Source organism: Hippopotamus amphibius, chromosome 8 (assembly GCF_030028045.1).
Source record: "Hippopotamus amphibius kiboko isolate mHipAmp2 chromosome 8, mHipAmp2.hap2, whole genome shotgun sequence".
Lineage (NCBI taxonomy): Eukaryota > Metazoa > Chordata > Mammalia > Artiodactyla > Hippopotamidae > Hippopotamus > Hippopotamus amphibius.
Window position 1 is genome coordinate 15922601 of NC_080193.1, and position 22996 is coordinate 15945596.

Sequence of the window (22996 nt, forward strand, 5' to 3'; positions counted from 1 at the left end):
GCCTGGACAGGGTACTGACCTGGGCTCTGTACGGTGGGTGTGTCCTTCCCCCTGGGGAGCAGTCAGTGGCTTATGGGAAGAATACCTTGTTTCAGATTCAGCCTGGCAGAGAAGGGGGTGGGGGAGGGGGGCAGGGAGGAAGTTGGCTTAAAAAAAAATAAGGATAACCATAGCTATCATATATTAAGCACTTGATTTGCCGGACATCAGGCTGTGTTTATATTAATTCTTTTCTTTTCTTGCAACCATGCCATGAGGAAGGCACTATCAGCACGCCCATCTCGCAGATGAGGAAAGCGAGGCAGAGTTAAATAGAGAGGGAAGGCTGAGGCCAACCCCAAGGGAAGCAGAACTAAGATGAAGGAGGAGGCAGGGAGACTGACTGATGGATTGAACCTTGTCTAAAGCCAGCTCCATCCATCGTTGACTTATGAGTGAAGTCAAACCAAATCAAGACGATTCCCTTCTTAAAACCCCCTCCAACAGCCTCCCATTCTGCTTGTCCTGCCATGGCTCCGAGGCTCCCCAGGAGCTGGTCCCCCCCCGCATCTTCACCTGCACCTTCTCCCTGCCACCCCTGCTCCCTGTGCTGCACTAGCCTATTGTTGACCTGGATAGAGAGCTGGCCAAACCTGTACCAGATTAGGGCAGGGAAAGTGATGGGGCAGGGGCAGTGGGCGGCAGGTGCAGAAGGGCTTGCTCATCTAGTTTATCATCCATATTCCCTGCTTCACAGCCAACTTTCCTACCTGACAGTGGACCCTGGTGAGCAACAACAACCTGAGGTCTGACCTCCAGACACTTCCTGCAAACCCACAGAGGCAATAGCTCCAAAGAACCAATAACCTTCCATTGGCATCTACACTAGCCCCTCTTCGTGGTCCCCCTGCAACAACTTCTGGACATGCTGCTTCCAGAAGTTCCCAACAACCCAGGCTGGCTTCCCTTATCAGGGCCGGTTAGGGACCTTTCTCTGAATCTCCAATTTGTCCTTTCAAACTTTTACTTCCCCAGCTCCTCCCACAGTTGTATAAAGTCTATGCTCCTATAAGGATTATTTTTTCCATTACCCCTGGAGTGGTTCTGCTCCCTGATTGACCCCTCAGTGATACAGTCACCAGCCAAAGCAACAGCATACCTGTTTCAGGACTAGCTTCCAAGGCAACTGGCAGCTTCCATTTCCTGCCTCTTGGAATGCTCACTCCAACATAAGAAGCCCAAGCCACATGCAACATGTGGGCGCCCCATAAACATCCCAGGTGGGACTCCCACCCAACAACCAGTGTCAGCCGCCATCCACGAGCATGTACCACCTTGAATGCTCCAGTCCAGTCAAGCCCGTAGCACATGCAACCAAAGAACCAGCCAGCTGAGCCCAGCCAACCCAGGGAATCATGAAACATAACAATGCAGGTGTTGTTTGGAGCCACTAAATTATTACATAGCAACAGGTCACCAGAACACACCCCACAGGAGACTTCCCTGGTGGTGCAGTGGTTAAGAATTCACCTGCCAATGCAGGGGACACGGGTTTGAGCCCTGTTCCAGGAAGATCCCACATGCTGCGGAGCCACGTGTGTGCCACAATCACTGAGCCTGTGCTCTAGAGCCCATGAGCCACAACTACTGAGCCCGACTGCCACAACTACTGAAGCCGGTGTGCTTAGAGCTCATGCTCTGCAACAAGAGAAGCCCAGCTGCCACAACAAAAAGTAGCCCCCACTCACCGCAACTAAAGAAAGCCTGTGCACAGCAACAAAGACCCAACGCAGCCAAAAATAAATAAAATAATTTTAAAAAAAAGAACACACCCCGTGGTTCAGCCACATGTTCAGCCACGTGGGTCTTCTTTCTGCTTCTTAACAGTGCTTTCGAGATTTGATGACCCATTTCTTCTGCTCAGTGTCCTTCCCCCGATCTTCTCATAACTGTACCTTCTCGTCATTCAAGGCTTGGTTTAAATGTCCTCCCCAGAGAGTTCCACCATCTTGGTCAGTTCAATACGTCCACATGGCTAAGGCACAGTCCCCAGTTATTCAATCAAATATTAATTCATATTCCTGCTGTGAAGGTATTGTGTAGATGAGATTAAAGTCCACTATCAGTTGGCTGTAAGTGAGGGAGGTTACCCTCGATAATCAGGAGGGCCTGACTCGAGCCACTAAAAGACGTGAAGAGCAGAACCAAGGCTTCCCTGAGGAAAAGCAAATTCCGCCCACAGACACTGGAGTCTCAGTTCATGCCCAACTGTGTCAGCCAGCCCTTCCAGACCACATGCCCCGTGGATTTCAGACCTGCCCAGACGGACGCCACAATCACATGAGCTAAATCCTTCCCATGAATCTCTGAATATATTTATTCTACTGGCTCTGCTTCTCTGGTAGAGCTCTGACACTCCCCATCAAAACTGGCTACCTAGTCACCATCGTATCACTCTATTTTAATTCTTTGCATAAAACTGATCACCGTTTGTAATTTCTCTTACTTATTGTTTCTCTCAGTATATTCTAGAGCGGTGCTGTCCAAAAGAACTTTCTGTGGTGATGGAAACAACCTAGAACCGTGCTGTTCCCATAGGGTAGCCACTAGATACAGGTGGTGATGGACCACTTCAAGGGTGGCCAGTGAGACAGAAGAAGTGAAATTTTAATTTTATTTCATTTTAATGAATATGAGTTTAATTCACCACACGAGTCTAGTGGCCGCTGTGTTGGACAGCTCGGGTCTAGAACACAAGGTCCACGGGAGCCATCTGGCCTTGCCCACCACTGTGCCCCTGGTCCCCTCACTGTGATTGAAACAAAGGCCATTCGGTCGGTATTTATAGTGTGAGTGAATGAGCTGTGTCTGTGTAAGGGTGATCGCGTCAGGTTGCTGGCATGTGCAGTCAAGAGTCCTAACACGGGCCACACTGTGTAAGGGATTCCTGAGAACCCACAGACAGGATGGCTGGAGAACGGATGAGGACATGTGGCGCTGGGACACACCAGATGCGGCCGGCTGTGGGAGAGGTTGCTCTTCCTCCACCACGTGGCCCAGCCCTCCCAAAGTTAGAAGCAAATGAAACAATAGGGCAATCAGGACGGCTCCTGCTCTTTGTTCCAGTGCAGGGAAGGCTCTGGTGGAAGGCGGGGTTCTGGTGGGCTTCATTCAATACCCAAACTGCGGAGAAACCAGAGAGCATCTGAGGCTGTCCTATTTTGGGGCCACTTTGCATCCTGTTTTTCTCCTGGCAGCCAGTTCCCTGCCTCTCCACCAACCCTTGATGGAGAATTCTTCAGCATCAGGCTAAGGCTGATCTAACAAGCTGTGAGAAGAGATGAAAGGGTTAAGCTTTCCTATCTCTGGGGGTCCTTGGGCACTGGGAAATAAGGATACTCCCAAAATCCAAGGAGAAAACTAAGATGGGTTAACAAGTTTAAAATCAAGCAGCCCTTATGCTCTAAGAAAGACAGAGACAGAGATTAACGCACACTCCTGGCCAGACATAAAGCTTCCTTGTCTCCGTATGCTTGGCTTCCATATGGGCCTCTCAATACAACTTGTATTCCTTCAGTCACTCAACAAACATGCATTGAGTCTCCACTACACACCAGAATTTAAAATATCTGATTTCATCACTGCAGGAGACTCCAGCTTTCTGGCTGAGAGCTGGGAATACAAAAATGAAACAAGAGTCTGGTAGGAAAGACACTCGTTTTTTTCTCTAGTTTGGGATAACATTTTTGGTTATGGTGAAGGGCAGGAAATGACAGGAACTATCCAGCTCCCAAGAGAGTTCGAAGCTTCAAGAAATCAATGACAGTTTTTGAGTGAAGAGAATTTAAAGCAAGGATCCTTGGAGGATGGCTCACTGCTTCCCCCTGGTGGAGAGCAGCGGCAAGTACATCAGGCAGCTTTCCCAAACTTTCTTCAGCAAATACCCGTGACCTGGCCCAGGTGCTGGGAACCCAGGAGTGAAGAGCGGCCCACCGCACCTGCCTCAGTCAGGTCACAGCCAGATGAGGGCGTGAGTTAAGGAGACTGACAGTTGCTGTAAGGTATGGTCAGTTGGTGGTAGAACCATTCATTCACTCGTTCAACAAAGCGCAGAAGCTTCGAGGCAGGAGTTGGGCCTGAGAGTAAACAGGGATTCACCAGGAGGACAAAGGGGAAGGGACTTCTAGGCAGAGAGGTGGGTACCAAAATATGAAATCCATGTCTGATCTAGGAAGCCCTAAGTAACTAATAGATTAATTGGATATTCAGGGCTGGCGGGGAAAGGTGAACAGTGGGCTTCCAAATGAGAGCCAGATCCTCGGGTGCTCTGCAATCCATAAGGAAGACTAAGTACGTGAAGGCGCTGGGGCGTTTTCATGGGCTACATGGGGGGGAAGGTGTATTGATTCAAAGATACTTATTGAGTCCCTCCTATGCGCTAGATATGGAGCTTGGAATAAAACAGTAAACACAAACAGGTACAATTCCTGCCCTCTTGCAGCTTTAAGTCTACTAAGGAAGAGAGGTGTCTATTAAATAAAAAAAACTCTCGAAAAAAGTTTAAATTAAAATTAAAATGTGAAGAGTGGCACCATAACATTGAGGAAGGGCGGAAGTAAGGTACAATATTGATATTACAGAGACCAGGAGCTGAGTGGACAGCGCTTTACTGAGCTGAGGTTCTCTCCAAGCTGACCTTGGTGCTGGAGGAATCTGGGCACAAGCGCAGCCCTTGGTCTCTGCTTTTGAGGTCCCAGTGGCTCAAAGGGTGGCATCAGAGGCAGGACATTGTGGAAGGAATTTCAGCTGCCTGGGAAGGGTGGGTGGAGGTGGGAGGATCAATTAGATCAGTGGTTTTTTTTCACACCGTTGCTCACAGTCCAAAAGTGAGGTGTGAAATCAAAGTGGTGGGTCATCACCAGCATTTGGTAAATGATATGGAAAAAAAAACAGAAAAAAGTGTGTGAAATAGCATGTATAGTAAAAATGAGTATTGTTTCATGAAACTCCTTTCCATTATGTATGTGAAAGTGTACAGGTGTGTGTGTTTGTGTATATGTGTGTGGGTAGACACGGTTGAAACATAAATCATATTTGTTCCTGTGTGTTTTGATAAAAAAAAAAAAAAAACTTTGGAAAACATCCGATGAGTGGCCCTCTCAAGGTCTCACCCAGCCCAGGATGTTACAAAGGATGATGGTCCAGCCCACAGAGAGGTGACATAAACCCCCCTCTCAGGAAGAACTGGGGTCCAGCTCACTTTTAAGGACTTTTCTAAACTCAGAAGCACAACTCCGAGGAGAAGATATAAACTCTGAAAAGCGATTAAGAACCTAACCTCAAATGCTGACTCTCATGCATTGCGGGGGGTAAGGGTGGGGTCCGGAGAGAGGCATAAATTGGTATGAATTTTTGGAAAGCCGTATGGCAACATTCACCAGAAGTCTTAAAATACGGAAACACTTTGCTGCAGGAACCCCACTCCTATGAATTCACACTACAGGGATCGCCAAGGATGTACCCAAAGTTAACACTCAAAGCTGTTTGCTGCAGCATTGCTTATGACAGGAAAAAAAAATGGATACTGTATTTCCAGAAATAGGAGACCGGTAGATAAATGGTAGCAGAATTCAGGCATTAAAAATGAGCAGGAAATACATTTATTGACAAAGGAAGATGTTTATGATATAACATTGTAATTTGGTGCCATTTTTTAAAGGAGAGAAAACTGCCAGCTGCTTCTCACGGTAGGTAGAGAGAAGTCACCTTGAAGCAGATTTTGTCTGTGCTGAGTGATTGAGAGGCCTTTCTTAACTATGCAAATATTAGGTGAGTCAATAGCATTGTACTAGAGTGAAGAATAACATGACCTTTATAGCTAGTCAACCGGGGGCAATTCTGCACCCTCCCTGGGAACATTTAGAAACATCTGGAGACATTTCTGTTCATGACAGGGATGGGGTGGGGGTGTCACTGGTGTCTAGTGGGTAGAGGCCAGGGATGTTACCAAACATCCTTCAGTAACAGAACAGTCCCCAGCTCAGGGCTATTTGACGATGCCTGCAGCCATCATTAGAGTCTGCTAGCGAGAGAGAATACAAAAGGGCATGCATGGGCGAGTGGCGCCAATGACCTGTTTCAGATATGTTCTTTTTGTCCACATCCGTATCCTCAGCCCCGCTGGCACATGTAATCACTCCATAAATACTGTTGGAACGTTGCGTGTTGAGTTCAGCTAGGGCACCTACGGATAATTGTCCACTGACTGTGCCAGACTAGCGCTCAACAGCGGCTCCTTGTGCTGGGAACTGAAACAACCATGCAAGTGGACCAACAAGCTTCCCTTTGGCTGGAGCTTGCAGAGCTGATCCCTTAGGACTGAAAAGCCCTCCCCCAAAATTGTGGAAAAATCATGAGGCTAGGGCCAAGCAGGAAGCCTCAGTCAGGATGATGTCTGGTGTCCTGCTAATCAGGACAAACAGGTATTTGAGAAATAACAAAGTTGACAATTTATTTGGACCCCAAACTGATAAAACAAGTCAGAGGTTATTTTGCTAGGTGAAAAAAGCAGGTTTCAAAACAATATGTATGGATAATCCTGGTTTTACGGTTTTATCACTTACTGCTTAAAGAAACTATATACATACCCATTTCTCAGGAAGAATTATACCAAAAATTATACCAAAATGATAAAAATAGAAGGTTGGGACTTGGGGGTTGTTATTTCATTTTTGTTTATCCATTTTCTAATTTATTTTTACAATGAATGTATATTACTTTAAAAAAAAAATAAGAAATTAAATGTTAAGCCAAAACACAAAGGCACGTCCCAACGTCTAAGGTAAAAAGGCCCTCGTCTTTCACCCACGCCCAATATCTCCATATCTGGACCCTAATTATCCAGAACCAAATGCCCTACAACCTCAGAAGGTTGGGCGAGAGGAGCTGCCCACTTCTTCTGGCTCCAAACCCCAGGCCCCTCTTTCCTCTGCTCACGAGCGGTACCCACCACGCGGAGCTGGCTCGGCCTCATCCTGGCCCGCAGGTGCAGGCACAGGATCCCGGGGGAGGCGGCGGCACACGTGAGGGACGAGTCTCCATCCCCCTGGGTCTGCTCACCTGACGTGTGGACGTTCCGGAGGCAAGAGAGGGAGGCATTGAGGCGGGCACACTCCTCCCGGTTGGCCCCGTATTTCTCCACGGTTTCACACACCTGCTCATCCGTCATCTCCAGGAGGTCCTCTAGACTCAGCTGGCCGGGGGTGATCTCCTAGCGGAGGGGAGAGACCGGGGTAAACAGACGGGAAGTGCCCTAGGGTCAGGGGTCGAGGGTCGGGGGTGGGGGGAACTTTCCATGTCGCCCTCTAGTGGCACCTAGCGGAATGCCAGGCTCTCGGGGGATGTCGGTTTGGCGTGATGCTTGGGTCTCCCGACTCCGCTCAGATAGGCCTGGGTTCGAATCTCAGCTCCGCCACTCATTGGCTAGATGGCCCCGGGCAAATCACTGAACCTCTCTGAGCCTCACTTTTTTCACCTGTAAAATGGGAATCTTAAGCTCACGTGCTTTGGAAGGTAGCACATAGGCTTAGCACATAGTCGGAGCTCTGTAAATGGTGGCAGTTAATTACCTGTCTGTCTCCCCATGCAGCTTCTGAACTCCTTATGGGCAGGGCCCCAATTTACTCCTCTTGGAGGGCCCTCCATGCCTCCTGCCCGGTTTGGGCTGCAATGACTTGTCCCAGACCCCGGGTGGATTCAGAGCAGAGCAAACTGGACAGCCCAAGTCTCCTGACGGCTGGTCTCCATTCCCTGCTTCTCTCTTTCTCAGCCACACATCCTAGGGTTCAGACTGGCAGGTTCAGGAAGCCTGAGGGGAAACGGGGGGCTGAAACCCTGTGGGTGGTTCATTGCCGTCAATGAAACGGGATTTGTGTCTGAGCCCAGCGGGGCACGACTTGGCAATCTAAGACAAAGTGGAGTACGGTATGGAGTGGTGAAAGGGACACCGCTGAAGAGATGGGCTGGGAACAAAAAAGGTGGGATCCTCGGCCATAAACCTGTTGGTCAGGTGTCCCCTTGCCACCTCCAGCAACCAACCCCACCCCTCTTCCCCAAAACAGTGTGTCCCTATGCACCATAATATGGACACACCTTGAAATTTGTCAAACTTCTATATTTCTTCATCTACAAAAAACATCCTTCACATTATAGCACTTAATGGTAACCAACGCATTTGCTTTTAGTAGTAGTGAGAGTTTTTTTTTTAGTTTTTTTTAAATTTATTTCTTTATATATTTGTTTATTTTATTGGCTGTGTTGGGGCTTCATTGCTGCACACGGGCTTTCTCTAGTTGTGGCGAGCGGAGGCTACTCTTCATTGTGGTGTGCAGGCTTCATCATTGCTGTGGCTTCTCCCGTGTTGTAGAGCACGGGCTTCAGTAGTTGTGGCACATGGGCTCAATAGTTGTGGCTCACGGGCTCTAGAGCACAGGCTCATTGCCCATTTGTTGTGGTGAACGGGATTAGTTGCTCCGCGGCATGTGGTATCAGCCTGGGGCAGGGCTCGAACCCACGTTCTCTGCATTGGCAGGCGGATTCTTACCCACTGCACCACCTAGGAAGTTCCAGTAGTAAGACTTTTAGGTATCGAAAGATGGAGAGTCTAAGGCAATATGATGGGGTACGTCTGCCCTCTTGTGGCCATATTTGTGTATTACAAGAAAGTGAGACACCGCCCTGCTCCATTCCCCCCACCTTAATCTGGCAGTCAGAAAGTTGAAAACTGCATCCGCACAAAAATTCTATTTAAAAAAAAAAAAAAAAGCTTCCAGGCAAAAGCTGAAACCCATTCAGTGCCTTTTCAACTCACTAGGTCAGGGGCAGGGGGAGAACAATAATGTCACACAGAGGCTTTCTCAAATAGGGTCTGTTACAGGGAAGCCCCACTGTAGGAAGGTGATGGACCAGGATCCGAAAGTACGAAATGAATTACATTTAGGAGGGATGATTCACAACATAAAAGAATTCTCCTCTTTGCTGCAAGATTCATGTGTGCATTTTAATCCTATAATTTACACCCCCCAAAATACTCAGTTTACACTGACCTTTATGGTACACACACACAAATCACAGAAGAATGACAGAAAAAAAAAAATGGACAAGGCTTTAACAAGCTTGGGCCAAAAGAGGAGACGCACTTGTTAGATTTAATAATAACAATAACAAAACAGCAACAACAATAATAATAGAAATAAACACTGTTTTAACTGCTTTTCATGGATTTTCTTTAACGGTCACAAAGACTACATAAAGCAGGTACTTTTACCATCACCATCAGTGTGTAACTAGGACACTGGAATTCAGAGAGGTTAGACCACTACCCAGGGTCACACAGTAAGTTTGAACCCAGGCAGTCTCACTTGGGAGCTTTCTCCATACTGCCGCGTCCTCCGCAGAAGGGGGCCCTCTGGTGGACACATGAGTGAGCTGCAGACAGAGAGCTGGAAACCCAGCTCGGTCCACAGCGCTTGGTTGGTGGCCTTGGACTCGATTCTCATAGACTAAGGTGAGAGCCAGAGCTCAGGCACCTGCAGGCCAGGTAAATGTAAATGAGCAAAGCTGCCAACTAGGGGAATGCTGTGGGATCCTAAGGGGCAGCAGAATTCGGTTCATTGACACCAGACAGCAATTCAGTTCTGTGTGATCAGCAATTCCGATTTTTCGAGAGAAGCCAAAGATCTGAATTTTTTATGAAAATTCTTTCAACTTTTAAATAACGACTCAAAGATAATTTTGAAGACAAACGAAAAATATCTGTGCATCAGACAACAAGATATGGCAGGGGGCCGCTAGTTTGCAACCCCTGAAGATTTGTCTCGGTCTTATTCGCCTCACTTGATAAAAATTGGTCCCGAAAGCCTCTGAAAAGTGTACGAAGCCATGCAAATAAAATGTATGTCTGTACTTTTATGGGATTTTTCATTTTAAGGATATTCACACGAGACCGCCATCCTGGGAATGATATTAAGAAACATAGACTCATACACCATCTGGTGCGCATGTGTGAATGGGGGAGGCGGGGGAATGGGAGAACCTGGCGGTTCTGCGTCCCCAGCCCAGGACTGCTAGATGTGGTGGGTTCAGGGGAGACCACATCCGCGAGACGAGGTCTAAAAACGACACAAGGCGGAAGAGGATCTTCCAGGCCTCTTCGAGCAGGAAGCAGGGAGAGCCTTGAGAGATGGCTCTTAGTCATGGAGGCAAGGGGGGCACCCAGCACCCCTCTTCCCAGCTCAGGGAGACCCAGCAACAGGAAAACGAGGAGAAAGCACCATCCTCCCCACCTCACCTTCTGGAGTGCGTCTCGGCTGGGTTTTCCTGCGAGCCCCGCCCACTCAGGAGCAGGGCAAGTCCCTCCATCTCCAAGCCTCGGTTTCCTGTTCTGTACAATTGGGTAAAAGTCATACCTACCTCAAAAGGTCGTCGTGAAGGTCTAAACAGTCTCAAGAGTTGAGATCCTGCGTGTTAAACCCTCAATACTATGCCTGGCACCAAAGATTCAATGAATGCGAGCTGATTTTACTAGGAAAGTTTCCACCCAGTCACTGAAAACAGGAGGCACCCAAGATCCCAGAGGGTAAGGAAATGTCACCATCCTTGAAACCTTAAGGAGGTGGCCCACTCCTGGAGAGTGGACACAAGACAACAGGTGTTCTGGTTTTGTCATTGGAAACCTTATGACTCAAAGTTTTCAATAACAGCAACAACAGTATGTTGACATTTCCTGGGTACTATTAGATTGCAGACTTTGGGCTGAACATTTTATACAGACCATCTCATTTTATCATGCCAGCTACTTAAGAAGAGGAGACAACCATTACCCCATTTAACAGATGAGAAAACTAATGTCCTAAGACTGTGCTGCCCTGTATGGTGGCCACTGGCCACATTAATTAAATACAATTAAAAATTCAGTTCTTCAGATACATGCACCAACCACATGTCAAGTGCCTCAGTTAGCTCCATGTGGCTGGTGACTACTGCATCAGCACAGATATAAAATATTCCCATCATAGTGGAATATTCTGCTCGCAGCTAAGAGGTAAAGTGATTTGACCCAAGTCACTGAGTCCTTCAGTGGCAGAGCTGAAAGAAGGTTTACCTGACTAGAACCTCACTTTTAATGACCCCCATTCAGGCGGCATCAGGGATGCTCCGTGCCTTCATCCAACACATATTTAAGTCCTACTATGTGCCAGACACAGCCAAAAACCCACTGTCTGAGGGGGCTGGCTGCCAGCCAGTAAGTGGCAGGGGGAAGGGGTTGCCTCGGGTCACCTCCAGGACTTCCTTCCGCACATCGACGATCCGGAACCAGTGCCGGAGCTGAGGGAAGCCGTCTAGCTCCGCGTTGCGTTCCTGCAGGGCTACCTTCTTTTTGCAGGACAGCTGCCGGCTGAAGTACTTCACCAGCTTGCTCTGCAGAGACACAGAGAACAGAGACATATCTCAGAGGCAACGCCACAGGAGGAGAAGCAAGTATCTCCCCAATGTCCCCTCCGCACCCCAACTCTATCCAACTCTGGGTTTTAAAGACCGGTTCCACTGCAGTGAGACCCAGTTTCCACTCATGTCCCAACTGTGTTGGTGAAGATGGGCAGACAGGCAGGTTCCAATATTTTGCTGGGGAGGGAGGTGTGCATTGTACCCGTGTGTTGGGGGTGGGGGTTTGGGCTGTATCCACCCACATCGCTGCTGCACGAATCCTGTGAACAGTTGCACTTCTAGAAACTCCTCTTACAGACACCCCATCGTGGGCCAAGTGACTATGGAAAAGGATATTTCCTACAGTTCTGTTTGCAATGGCAGAAAGATTCCAAACACCCTGAGAGGCCATCATAAATGAGGAGACTCATCATAAATGAGGAGACTCATCATAAATGAGGATACATGCACACAGGGGAAATTTATGCAGCTGTAAAATAAAATGAGGAAGTGTGCTCCGTACTAAGACAAGGTATGCTGATAAATAAAAATAAATACTCTCTCATTCATGTGGGAAATGTTTACATTTGTATATCTTTGTAAATGCAGACACTCTCTGGAAAGATCCCAAATCTTCTAGGGAAGGGAAGCGGGAGGGTGGGGAGTGGAGGTGGGAGGAACATTTTGTTTAATCGCTTTTGTACTATTTCAATCTTAAGTCGCATTCAAGTATTCATAAATTAACAAATACTTTTTAAATGAAATGGACCCCGGGACCTCCCTGGTGGTCCAGTGGTTAAGACTCTGCGCTTCCATCGCAGGGGACACAGGTTCCATCCCTGGTCCGGGAACTAAGATCCTGCATGCTGCACAGTGCAGCCAAAAGTTAAATTTAAAAAATAAAATAAAATAAAATGAGATGGACCTGAACCCATGCTTCTAGAAGGATGCCATGACATGAAAAAGGAAAGTTTTTTGTTTGTTTGCTTATTATGTAAAAACTGACAACATTAACAAAAGAAAGGCAACAGGTGTACATGAGCAGAGACAAAAGTGTGGAAAACACTCCCCAACCTGCTGAGTTGGAATGGGGAGGCTCTATAGATGGTGTGAGAAAAAATGGTATTTCTTTATATATTTCTGCTTTGTTTCAATAGTTAACCAAAGCATATTATCATCTTTGTGATTTAAAATCTATTTAATAAAGATAATTCAATGAAACAAAAATAAAAATCTTTAGTCTTATAAATGCACCTGTCACCATTTCAAAGCACCTATCAACCAATATTTATCAAGAAGACAGTCCTGGGATTCTAGGATCACATAATTTGGAGCAGGGGATGACAGCAGTGGACATCTGTTTCTGTCTAGCTGGTCTCCATTCCCCCTCTTTCTGAAAAGAATACTTCAGCTTTCTTTTGGGGAGCCTTCCTTCTTTGGCTCCCAGTTCATCTGGTTGAGGTAAAGCTGTTCTCACCCCACCCCCACCCCCACCCCGGGCTGCAGGCTGGGCATGTGACCCCAGCCTGGCTGCAGCATTTGAATCCAGAATAACAAGTAAGCCAGGCTGGGCCACCAAGAATCCTCCCCGGCAACTCTTCCCAAGCACTCAGAGGCGGGCCCCCACTTCCCACTAGTATTGTCAGGAGGGTGTCAGAGAAGCCAGGAGCTGCCGGAGCTGCCCTGCTTCCAACTGGGAGAGCCCACCTGATACAAAAGCCCATTGGAAGAAATCAGAAAACTGGTTTTTAAGTTAATGTTAATTTTATTCACCTTACTAGTAAAGAGAACGTTGCCATTCTCTTTTTTTATTTTTTAAGGAGATTTTTATTTGCTTATTTATTCATTTATTTTATTTATTATTATTATTATTTTTTTGCCATGCTGCACAGCATGAGGGATCCTAGTTCCCCGACAAGGGATCGAACCCGCACCCCCTGCAGTGGAAGCTTGGAGTCTTCACCACTGGACCTGCAGGGAAGTCCAAAGTTGCCATTCTTGATAAGCCTCACATTCCATTGCAATAATGGCACAAAAATTACCTCATGCTAATGTACCTAGAATGCTTTTCATTTAGAACCTCAATTTCGAGTGTTAGAATAGAAAATGTCAAAAAGAATATGTTTTTTCGACCTACTGAGACTTCAGAGCTGAGCTCTCAACTAAGAACCCTCATGTCTGTTTTTTATTTTACAACTTGTTTTAACTGTTTTCTTTACACAGCTACGGAAGAAATAAATACACTTGGATACAGCCCCATCATTCTTTGAGCACTTCCTTACTCTCTGGCACAACAAAATTTTCCAGGCTCATCTTGTTCTTTTCCTGCCCGAACCTTGGAATCAGTCATTTCTCCAAGGAGTGTGTTGGTTCCTCTGAGTGGAATATGGTATTTAGAAGCCAAGATTTGGGTACTTGGTGAGATTATTGATATTGGGGTGTCATCATGTCCAGTCCCCTCAGTAGACAGCCTAGGCAACATACATATGTATGTGCAATGCATATATGAATATGTGGATACATAAATCTGCACCTATATTTATTCCGTTATTTATATGTATTGATAAATGATACCTCTAATCCCAATCCAACACCATAGGGTTTATTCTAGCATTTTCTCTCCCCACATTTGTCTCACTCTTCTCAGGCAGTGAGAAAATCAATCCTAAACATATTTATTTATTGGCTCCATCTGCTGAATTTATCTAATTTCCCAACTCCACCAGCCCGCTGCCCTGCTTGGGTGCTGCCCTCGTGAACCCTGACCCCTGCTGGGCTGCCTTCTCACCCTACTTCTGTTGCCTGCCTTGGTTTCGGGTGTTTTTTTTCCCTTTCTTTCTTTCTTTCTTTCTTTTCAAATTTAAGTATAGTTGATTTACAGTGTTGTGTTAGTTTCTGGTATACAGTAAAGTGACTCACATGTATGTGTGTATATATATATATTCTTTTCCATATTCATATTATGGTTTTATCACAGGATATTGAATACAGTTCCCTGTGCTATCCAGTAGGACCTTGTTGTTTATCCATCCTATATATAATAGTTTGCATCTTCTCGTCCCAAACTCCTAATCCATCCCTCGCCTGACCCCCCTCCTTGGCAACCACAAGTTTGTTCTCTATGTCTGTGAGTCTGTTTCTGTTTTGTAGATAGGTTTATTTGTGTCGTATTTTAGATTTCACATATAAGTGATATATGGTATTTGTCTTTCTATTTCACTTAGTATGATAATCTCTAGGTCCATCCAGGTAGCTTCAAATGGCATTATTTCATTCTATTTATGGGTAAGTGATATTCCATTGTATATATGGTATATCCCACATACTACATCTTCTTTATCCATTCATCTGTTGATGGATATTTAAGTTGTTTCCATGACTAGGCTATTGTGAATAGTGCTGCTATGAATATTGGGGTGCATGTATCTTTTCGAATTACGGTTTTCTCCTGATACATGCCTGAGAGAGGGATTGCTGGGTCATATGGCATGCTTTTTTGTTGTTGTTTTTGTTTCAGATCTTTGATGTCTGCCGGTGGATTCTCAAATCCTATATCCAGGCACCACCCCCAACTCTGCTCTGGTTTCACACATTGAGAAGCGGGCATGAGTGAAACTGATTTAATCTCAGTGTTAAATATCCAAAATGGTTGTTTCATCAGCCACATGGGCTAACTGAACATTCGAGGTATTGCTTGTGTGACTAAGGAATGGAATTTTAAATATTATTTAATTTAAATTTTAACTTGAAAATGGAAGCCATGTACAATATTTTTCTGTTAAACACAACTTTATTGTTTCATTAGAGCTGCATTTTACCTTAACCTTGACATTTTAGTGTCTGAATTGAGATGTGCTGTAAGTGTAAAATACACACTGGATTTCAAAGACTTGGTAGGAAAAAAACATCATAAACTATCTCAATATTTTTATGTGGATTACATGTTTCAGTGATCATCTTTTGGATACACTGGGTTAGATAAAATATATTATTAAAATGAATTTCATCTGTTTCTTTACTAATGTGGTTGGTAGAAAATTTAAAATTATACATTTGGCTCACATCTGTCACCCTCATTATATTTCTATGGGACACTGCTGCTCTTTATCCTAAAGGAATAATTAAGGATATTCATGAAGTCTTTCTCCTAGTGGATAATGGCCATGAAAGATTGGAAACAATCCAACTCTTCAATGATAGGAGCTGATGTAAATAAATTACAATGTATTCATACAATGGCCTACCATTGAAATAATTTATAAAATATGCACAATATTTGTAACATAAATAATACATAAAAAGCTTTATAAAACTGTATGAGTATAAATGCGTACAAAAAGCCTTGGGAGGGTATATAACAAAATATTAGCAGTAGTAAGATTATGGGTGACCTATTTTTTTCCTGTTTGCTCATCTGTAGCAATATTAGAAAATACAGTATATACGCATTGTCTGCTTATCAATGGAAAAAAATGCTTGGATAGGGTTGGTAATATTTTTTTAACGCTGATGCTATCCAATGTCAGTAAGAATGTGAGAAACCACTGAGAGTGCCACCAGAGGGCAATTTGACTTGAAAGTATCAACATTTTTTTCAGCTGAAGTATAGTTGACTTACAGTGTCGTGTTAATTTATGCTGTAAAGTGATTCAGTTATACACACACACACACACACACACACACGTATTCTTTTAAAAATTCTTCTCCATTATGGTTCATCACAGGATATTGAATATAGTTTTCCTGTGCTCTACAGTAGCACCTTGCTGTTTATCCATTCTATATATAAGGGTTGCATCTGTTAACCCCAAACTCCCAATCCATCCCCAACCCCCTCCCCCTTGGCAACCACAAGTCTGTTCCCTATGTCTGTGAGTCTGTTTCTGTTTCACAGATAAGTTCATTTTGTCATATTTTAGATTCCACATATAAGTGATATCATTTGGTATTTGTCTTTCTCTGACTTACTTTAGTTAGTATGATGATCTCTAAGTTCATCCATGCAGCTGCAAATGGCATTATGTCATTCTTTTTTATGGCTGTAGGTAGTATTCCATTGTATATATGTACCACATCTTCTTTATCCATTCATCTGTTGATGGACATTTAGCAGGAGTGATGGAACCATGTTTACTGCTCAAACACCCGTGCTTGAAGAGCAGCACTTCCCAAGTGTGTGTACCGCTGATAACTTGGGGTGGTACCCAGGCATGGCATTAAACAACATAGGTCCCATAAAGAGCACATTCTTTCCTGTCTTAATCTCCCTGCAGCCATCTAATTATATACCAAAAAGACAGTCTCAGTTCAGTGATACTATGTCTCTTAACACCTAACACTGGCTAATGTCTCTTTATAACAGACAGCAGGACACAGACTCACAGCCTTGGGCAGGTAACAATATTTAACAACTTAATGATACATTTTCATTGTATTTATTTTGATTGTCTTATATTTATGGCAAGTGATACTAGTTTTCCATTACAATAGTTGTACAAAGTTTTATTTTTAAATACATGTATGTTTTTTAGAAAATTGAGTTTGGTTGACAGCAAAATACACAGATACGGCAAAAAGTAAGATAGTGGTACAAACTGATGCGTTTGGCCAACACCAATAGAATAATGTTCAAATTCTTTAGACTATTATTGGGGTTCAACTCAATACTCCTTGCCTCCTTCATTTCCATGCAATTCCCTGAACACATCACCTCAATGTCACCTCTGCATTTGCTCAGGTTCCTCTTACCTAGAAGTCCTTTCCATATCCAACTGTGGTAGACTGTAAAGATGACCTGAATCCTTTACCCCTCCTGCCTCCATATCCTTTGTGATATAACTTTGCAGTTAAGTCACTAAAGAGGCAGAATCTGTGCCAACACCCAATCAATGTGACTTGTCTCAGCCAACAGAAAGAGGGCTTGTGTGTTTCTACTTGCTCTCTTGAATCTCCATGAGAACATGCCCAGGCTGGTCATCTAGTCACTGAAGGATGAGAAACTACACAGAGCAGAGTCAAGTTTTCACAGACATCCCAGCCAAAGCCATCCTAGCTCAGCCAACAACAAAGTGTTGCCTGGGGTTGGCTATGAGTGAGCCCAGTCAAGTTCAGAAGAGCCACTAATCTTCAGGGGACCAATAAAAGTTTATGTTGTATGCAGCTAAGGTTTTGTGATTGTTTGTTACACAGCATTAGTGGAACCCACAGCTAACTGCTACACCACCCCATCAACTTATGAGAATCCGACTTTCTCCCCAAAGTCCATCTCAGATGTCACCTTCTCAAGCAAGTCTTTATCAATTCTTCTTGGGCATTATATTTGTACATATGCTATTATAAAATGTATTACTGTTTTCCTTGCATTATAATCAGTGAGTAATGAAGACACAGGAATCTTAAAGGATTAAGGAGTCCTTTGCAGGTTTGGAAGAGTAAATGAAATAAGCATAATGATAAAAATAAAAGTACCATTATTGAGCACTTCCATGTGCTCTTATTACATGCATCATGTCAATATATCCTCACATCCCTCAGAGCTAGGTGCTGTTAAGATCTACATTTGACAGATGAAGAAATGAGGCCAAGAAAAATTAAATTATTTGCTCACCATCAAACAACTTAAGTAGAGAGCTAGGATTCAAACCCAAGTCTGATTCCAAAGCCCTAATATTGCAGAAAGGATAACTTTATTTTAATTATTTAGTAAACACATCCATATATTTTCCTTGTAAAGAAAAAGCTAGAACATTTCAGATAAAGCCAAAGCTCCCTGTGACCACTTCCACTAATGCTGGCTTCCTTCTCCCTGGAAATAATGGGGGTAATGATTGATATTCAGTTGGTATCCATCTTTCCAGACTTTTTTTCTACATATTTTCACATATACATACATGTAGAAACTCTGCAGTGTCGTTTGATGGGTAGGGTTGTGGTTTTTCTTTTTTTTTCCCACATAAATTGTATCATACTTTTTGCACTTGGTAGTAAGCCTCCAGGATCTCTCCCCATGAGTTCATACTGATCTATCTCTTTCTTTTTAATCTTCTGTATGAGGGATTCCTTTGATACCAGGGTCAAAGGCCCATGATGCAAGGAGTTCTGGGATGTCTGCTGGGGGCATCTGTGTCAGTTGCTATAAAGCATTTTCAGGAATAATAGCCATGATCGCAGCCACCATTCACTTAATACTCACACTGTGCCCGGCGCTATGAGATTAGTGTTTTGAATGTATCTGTTTGTTTTTAATCCACACAGCAATGCTAGCTGTGAGGCTGGTGTTCTGAGCCCATTCTGTGAATGAGAAAACTGAGACATCAAAAACGTTAAATCACTTGCCTGGATCCACAAAGCTGTGTAAGTCAGGGAGCCAGGGTGTGATCTCTAAGCTCCCTCTCTTTGCCAGGATGCTGCACTATTAGTGGTTCACGAATGCTTCCCTCCCAACGGCAAATCCAAAATTTGGCTATCAACCCCTCAAGGACAAGGAGACAATCTCACTCATCTTGGGAAGCCTACTAGGGGTTGTGGGAGAAGTATGTTTCTGATTCCAATTCTGAGGCTTGGACAAATCATGTCAGCTCCCCGATACTCCACTTTCTCATCTGTGAAATGGGCATATATCACCCTTGCTCACCTTGCATGAGATAATGTGTGTGCAGAAGACAGGCTGAGCCCTTTCCCTCCCCCACAAACACTATGTCCTATTTGTTGAAGGAATGATTAGATTCTGGGGAGGTGTTTCCAGGGTCACCCAGAGACTGGACCTACACCTGACCATAAGCCAGAATGAAGGCACAACCACCCCACTACGATGCGTTAAATGGAGGAGAAAGCAGGGTGGGGGGCAGCCACAGGTTCCTCTTTTTCCCTTGAGTCAAAGAGGAACACGAGGGACTTCCCTGATGGTCCACTGGTTAAGACTCGTGCTTCCACTGCAGGAGGCAAGGGTTCGATCCCCTGGTTGGGGAACTAAGATACTGCATACTGCGCAGTGTGGCTAAAAAAAAAAGTAAAAAGAGGAACACAAATCATCTCTGAGGACAAAAGCATGGCTGGTCCAAGCAGGGAAAACCCCAGAGAACTGCCCTGAGTGTGAAGTTGGACTGGGCAGAGCAGTTCCCGGACAGGGACCCGGGAGATCAGCAGCTCTTTCCACCAGGTCCCCAGGCCTGGTGGGGCAGGATAATCACGGCTGTCAGCTAAGAGGGGTCTCTCTGAGCCAGAAGCCACGATAAGCACTTTCTATGAATTAGCTATTTAATCCTCACAGGGACATGGCAACTCCTGCCCCACTCCAGAAAATCAAGGCCTTGCCCAAGGTCACAGAGCTACGGAGTGAATGAATCAAGATTTGAACCCAAGTCTAACAAACTCTTATTTATTGACAAAGAATGTTACGATCTACTGCCAAGTGAAACAACACAAGAGAAACAGTATAATCCCATTTTCTGAATATAAAATGCAAGTATGTACATACACACACACACACACACACACACACACACACACACACACACACACGAGACTAGAAGGCAATGCTCCAAAATGTTAGCAGCTGCATCTCTGGGTTATTACAGGTGAGATTTATTTCCTCATTTCTGTGCATCTGTATCTTGTCATTTTTCTATAAGCTTGAATTACCTATATAACAATTCATTACAAATGTCATGAAAATCAGATACTTGCCAACAGTAAACATGTGGGTCATTCACAATGTTAGCCCTTTCATTAAATAAATATATATAATATATACAAATAAAACTATATATACGTATACACACGCAGATATACATACACATCCCTATTTTACAGATCAGGAAACTGAAGGCCATAGAGCTTAAGTAGCTCTCCTAAGGCACCAGACAATTTTACTAGTTAGTTCCCTCTTTCCCTAAGTTCCTGACCATAAAAATCACCTGGAGGTGTTTGTTAAACATCAAACTTGCAGATCCATGCCCTAGAAATTCTGATTCAGGGAATCTGGAGAGGGCCCAGGAAGCCACAGAAACGCGGGCACCCCAATGCAGCTGAGCGTCAGGCAGGCGTGAGAAATGCCCATCTACTGTCTGAATTACGTGATGAAAGCACTTTGTTTCTCGGACAAGCTTAAGCATCTGATCCTTGGGAAACAAAACCGGGGCAGAACACCAGTTCTGGAAGCCAGGGTGCAGCAGCCCCACCAGCAGCGCCCTTGATGGGCTGTGGGCTCATTTGCACAGCAGACCTTTACCAAGCATCTCTGAGGGAGGAGTCCACATCAAGGGCCCCAGGAACCCTAAGAGCAGGCCACACCAGTCCGGGCCTGAAGGGGCTCCCAGCGGGGCGGACGAGACGGCCTTGCAAACACAATCACGAGGCAGAGTGATACCGAGCAGGGCCCTGTGGGGCTCCTGGGCACAACACCCTTCTGTGTTCCCTGCTTCTTTGATTATAGGAAACAGCCTTCATTCAGCCTCCATTCAGCCTCCAAGACCTTCCGTGAGTTCCAATGGGCAGATTGAAGCAGTTGTTAATGAGGGAAGGGAGGGGATGCCCGAGACCTGGGAGAAACAGTCAAGAGCAGCCTTGGGGCAGGCCCTGTGTCCCCAGCAACAATACAACATTATCTTTGAGCTATTCTGCAGATGTTGAAACCCTCTCCAGGTGGGAGAGGTTATTGAGGATCGATGATGTGCTGCCCACAAGCACGCAGACTCCAGACCAGTTGGACCTGAAGGTTGAGGATGCTGACTCCTGCTTACCCCACCACCAGCCCATCCGAAGAAGGCAGGACAGTTACTGCCTTGATCCTTATTGAATACCCCTGACCACAAGCCCTGACTTATAAGACCTCTCCCTATTCCCCAGGGCGGGGGGCACAGTTTTTGAGACTTTAGCCTATTGTGTTCCCCCTTTGCCTAGCTATTCCTTTCTACTCTTCCAAAGCTCTGTCTCCGTATTTCTATTTGGCATTGATGAACAGAGGCCAGGTGTTTTCCGGCAACAAGAGGTCAGGAGTCGGAGCAGAAGGACAGCCAGGGTTCAGCACAGGCACCAAGGATGCAAAATTATGAGAACGGCCTCTTACAAAGCAATGTTCCAAGATCACAGGACAATAGAGATGGGAGAGTTCTAGGTTTATCCTAAGAGAAGTAAGTCCTCTCATTCATTCAAGTTTTTTTAGCTACTTTCTAAATATTTACAAAGAGCTGGGCGGGGGGGGGGGATACAAGATAAATTACACATGCTCCTTGCCCTAAGGCAGAGCTATTCAAGTGCCTGGAAGGCCCTGAAGGCCAGCCCCCTTCAGTTTAGGACAGACACTGAGAGCATTTAGACACTTTAATGGCTATTTGACAGGGTGATTTTACGTCTGTTGAATCTGATAGTTTCAAAGTGAGGCTTCTATTTTGTTTGGGGCTTTGAGTCCATTTCATTTTTCTAGTAAGTCATTTGTATCATATTGTATGAGTATTGGCTCCAAAGTACCAGGGAAGAAAAAGGCTGATCCTTCCCCACACAAGGTGTGAGAGGCACTGATCTCCACTTGGGGACTTTTCAGGGATTGATCTTAACCCCTCTACATCGCTAACTAAATTATTTTCCAAAATGGTTCTAAAGATACTGCCTGATAAGAACGTCATGACAATGCTGAAGTGGGCTGGACTGTTATTAACAAAATTCTACCAATGGGAAAACTGATGCTCGGAGGCTTGGGAACTGTGTCCAAGCTCATAATTTAAAGAAGCAGGAGGGTCAGGCTCTGATTACAGTCCTGTGCCCTCTTCATCATAATACTCTGCTGAAGTGGAGGGGCCAAACCATCTAGAGGTCGAAGTTGTGAAACACAGTTAGAAAGGGTATATCCTCACCCTGCCAGGTGTCCTAATTTATTTTTAGGTCACCCTCAATTCAAGTCCATGCAGAGCTGAACTGCAAACCATCCAAAGAAATTCCAGCTTCAAGTAAAGAAACACTGGACTCCTGAAAATAGCACATCCAAGCTGAACCCACCATGGGCCCCTGCACTGTCTGGTACAAAATAATGTGGGGTTGGGCTTCCTAGGTGGCTCAGTGGTGAAGAATCCGCCTGCTAATGCAGGGGGCATGGGTTCGATCCCTGCTCCAGGAAGATCCCACATGCCGCAAAGCAACTAAGCCCGTGCGCCACAACTATTGAGCCCATGTGCTGCAACTACTGAAGCCCATGCGCCTAGAGCCCACGCTCTGCAAGAAGAGAAGCCACAGAAATGAGGACCCCGTGCACCACAACAAACAGTAGCCCCCACTCGCCACAAGTAGAGAAAGCCCGCATGCAGCAACAAAGACCCAACACAGACAATAAAAATAAAAATAAAATAAATTAAAAAAATAATAATGTGGGGTCAGAAGGGGTCACCTGGGCCTGGGGTCAGAAGGATCACGGGACTTTGAGAGCAGGAACCCAGAAATGTATTTCCCCATCTCCCCACAAGGGGGAAGCCTGGCACTTTCCACAGCAGATGGAAAATTTTTTTCAGACCTTCCTGGATCTGAGCATCTTCAATGCCTTATT

General features: G+C 45.1%; 1 protein-coding gene across 1 annotated transcript in view; it reads right to left on the reverse strand.

The window, feature by feature from the left end:
* The window catches only part of KSR2 (kinase suppressor of ras 2), a 399544-nt gene that overhangs the window by 307321 nt on the left and 69227 nt on the right, over window positions 1-22996 (reverse strand). Inside the window, exons 2-3 of the mRNA XM_057745629.1 lie at window positions 11317-11457; window positions 7099-7249 (exon numbers count right to left, since the gene is read on the reverse strand). Of these exons, the coding sequence (XP_057601612.1) occupies window positions 7099-7249; window positions 11317-11457 (292 nt within the window). The remainder of the gene's footprint in view (window positions 1-7098; window positions 7250-11316; window positions 11458-22996) is intronic.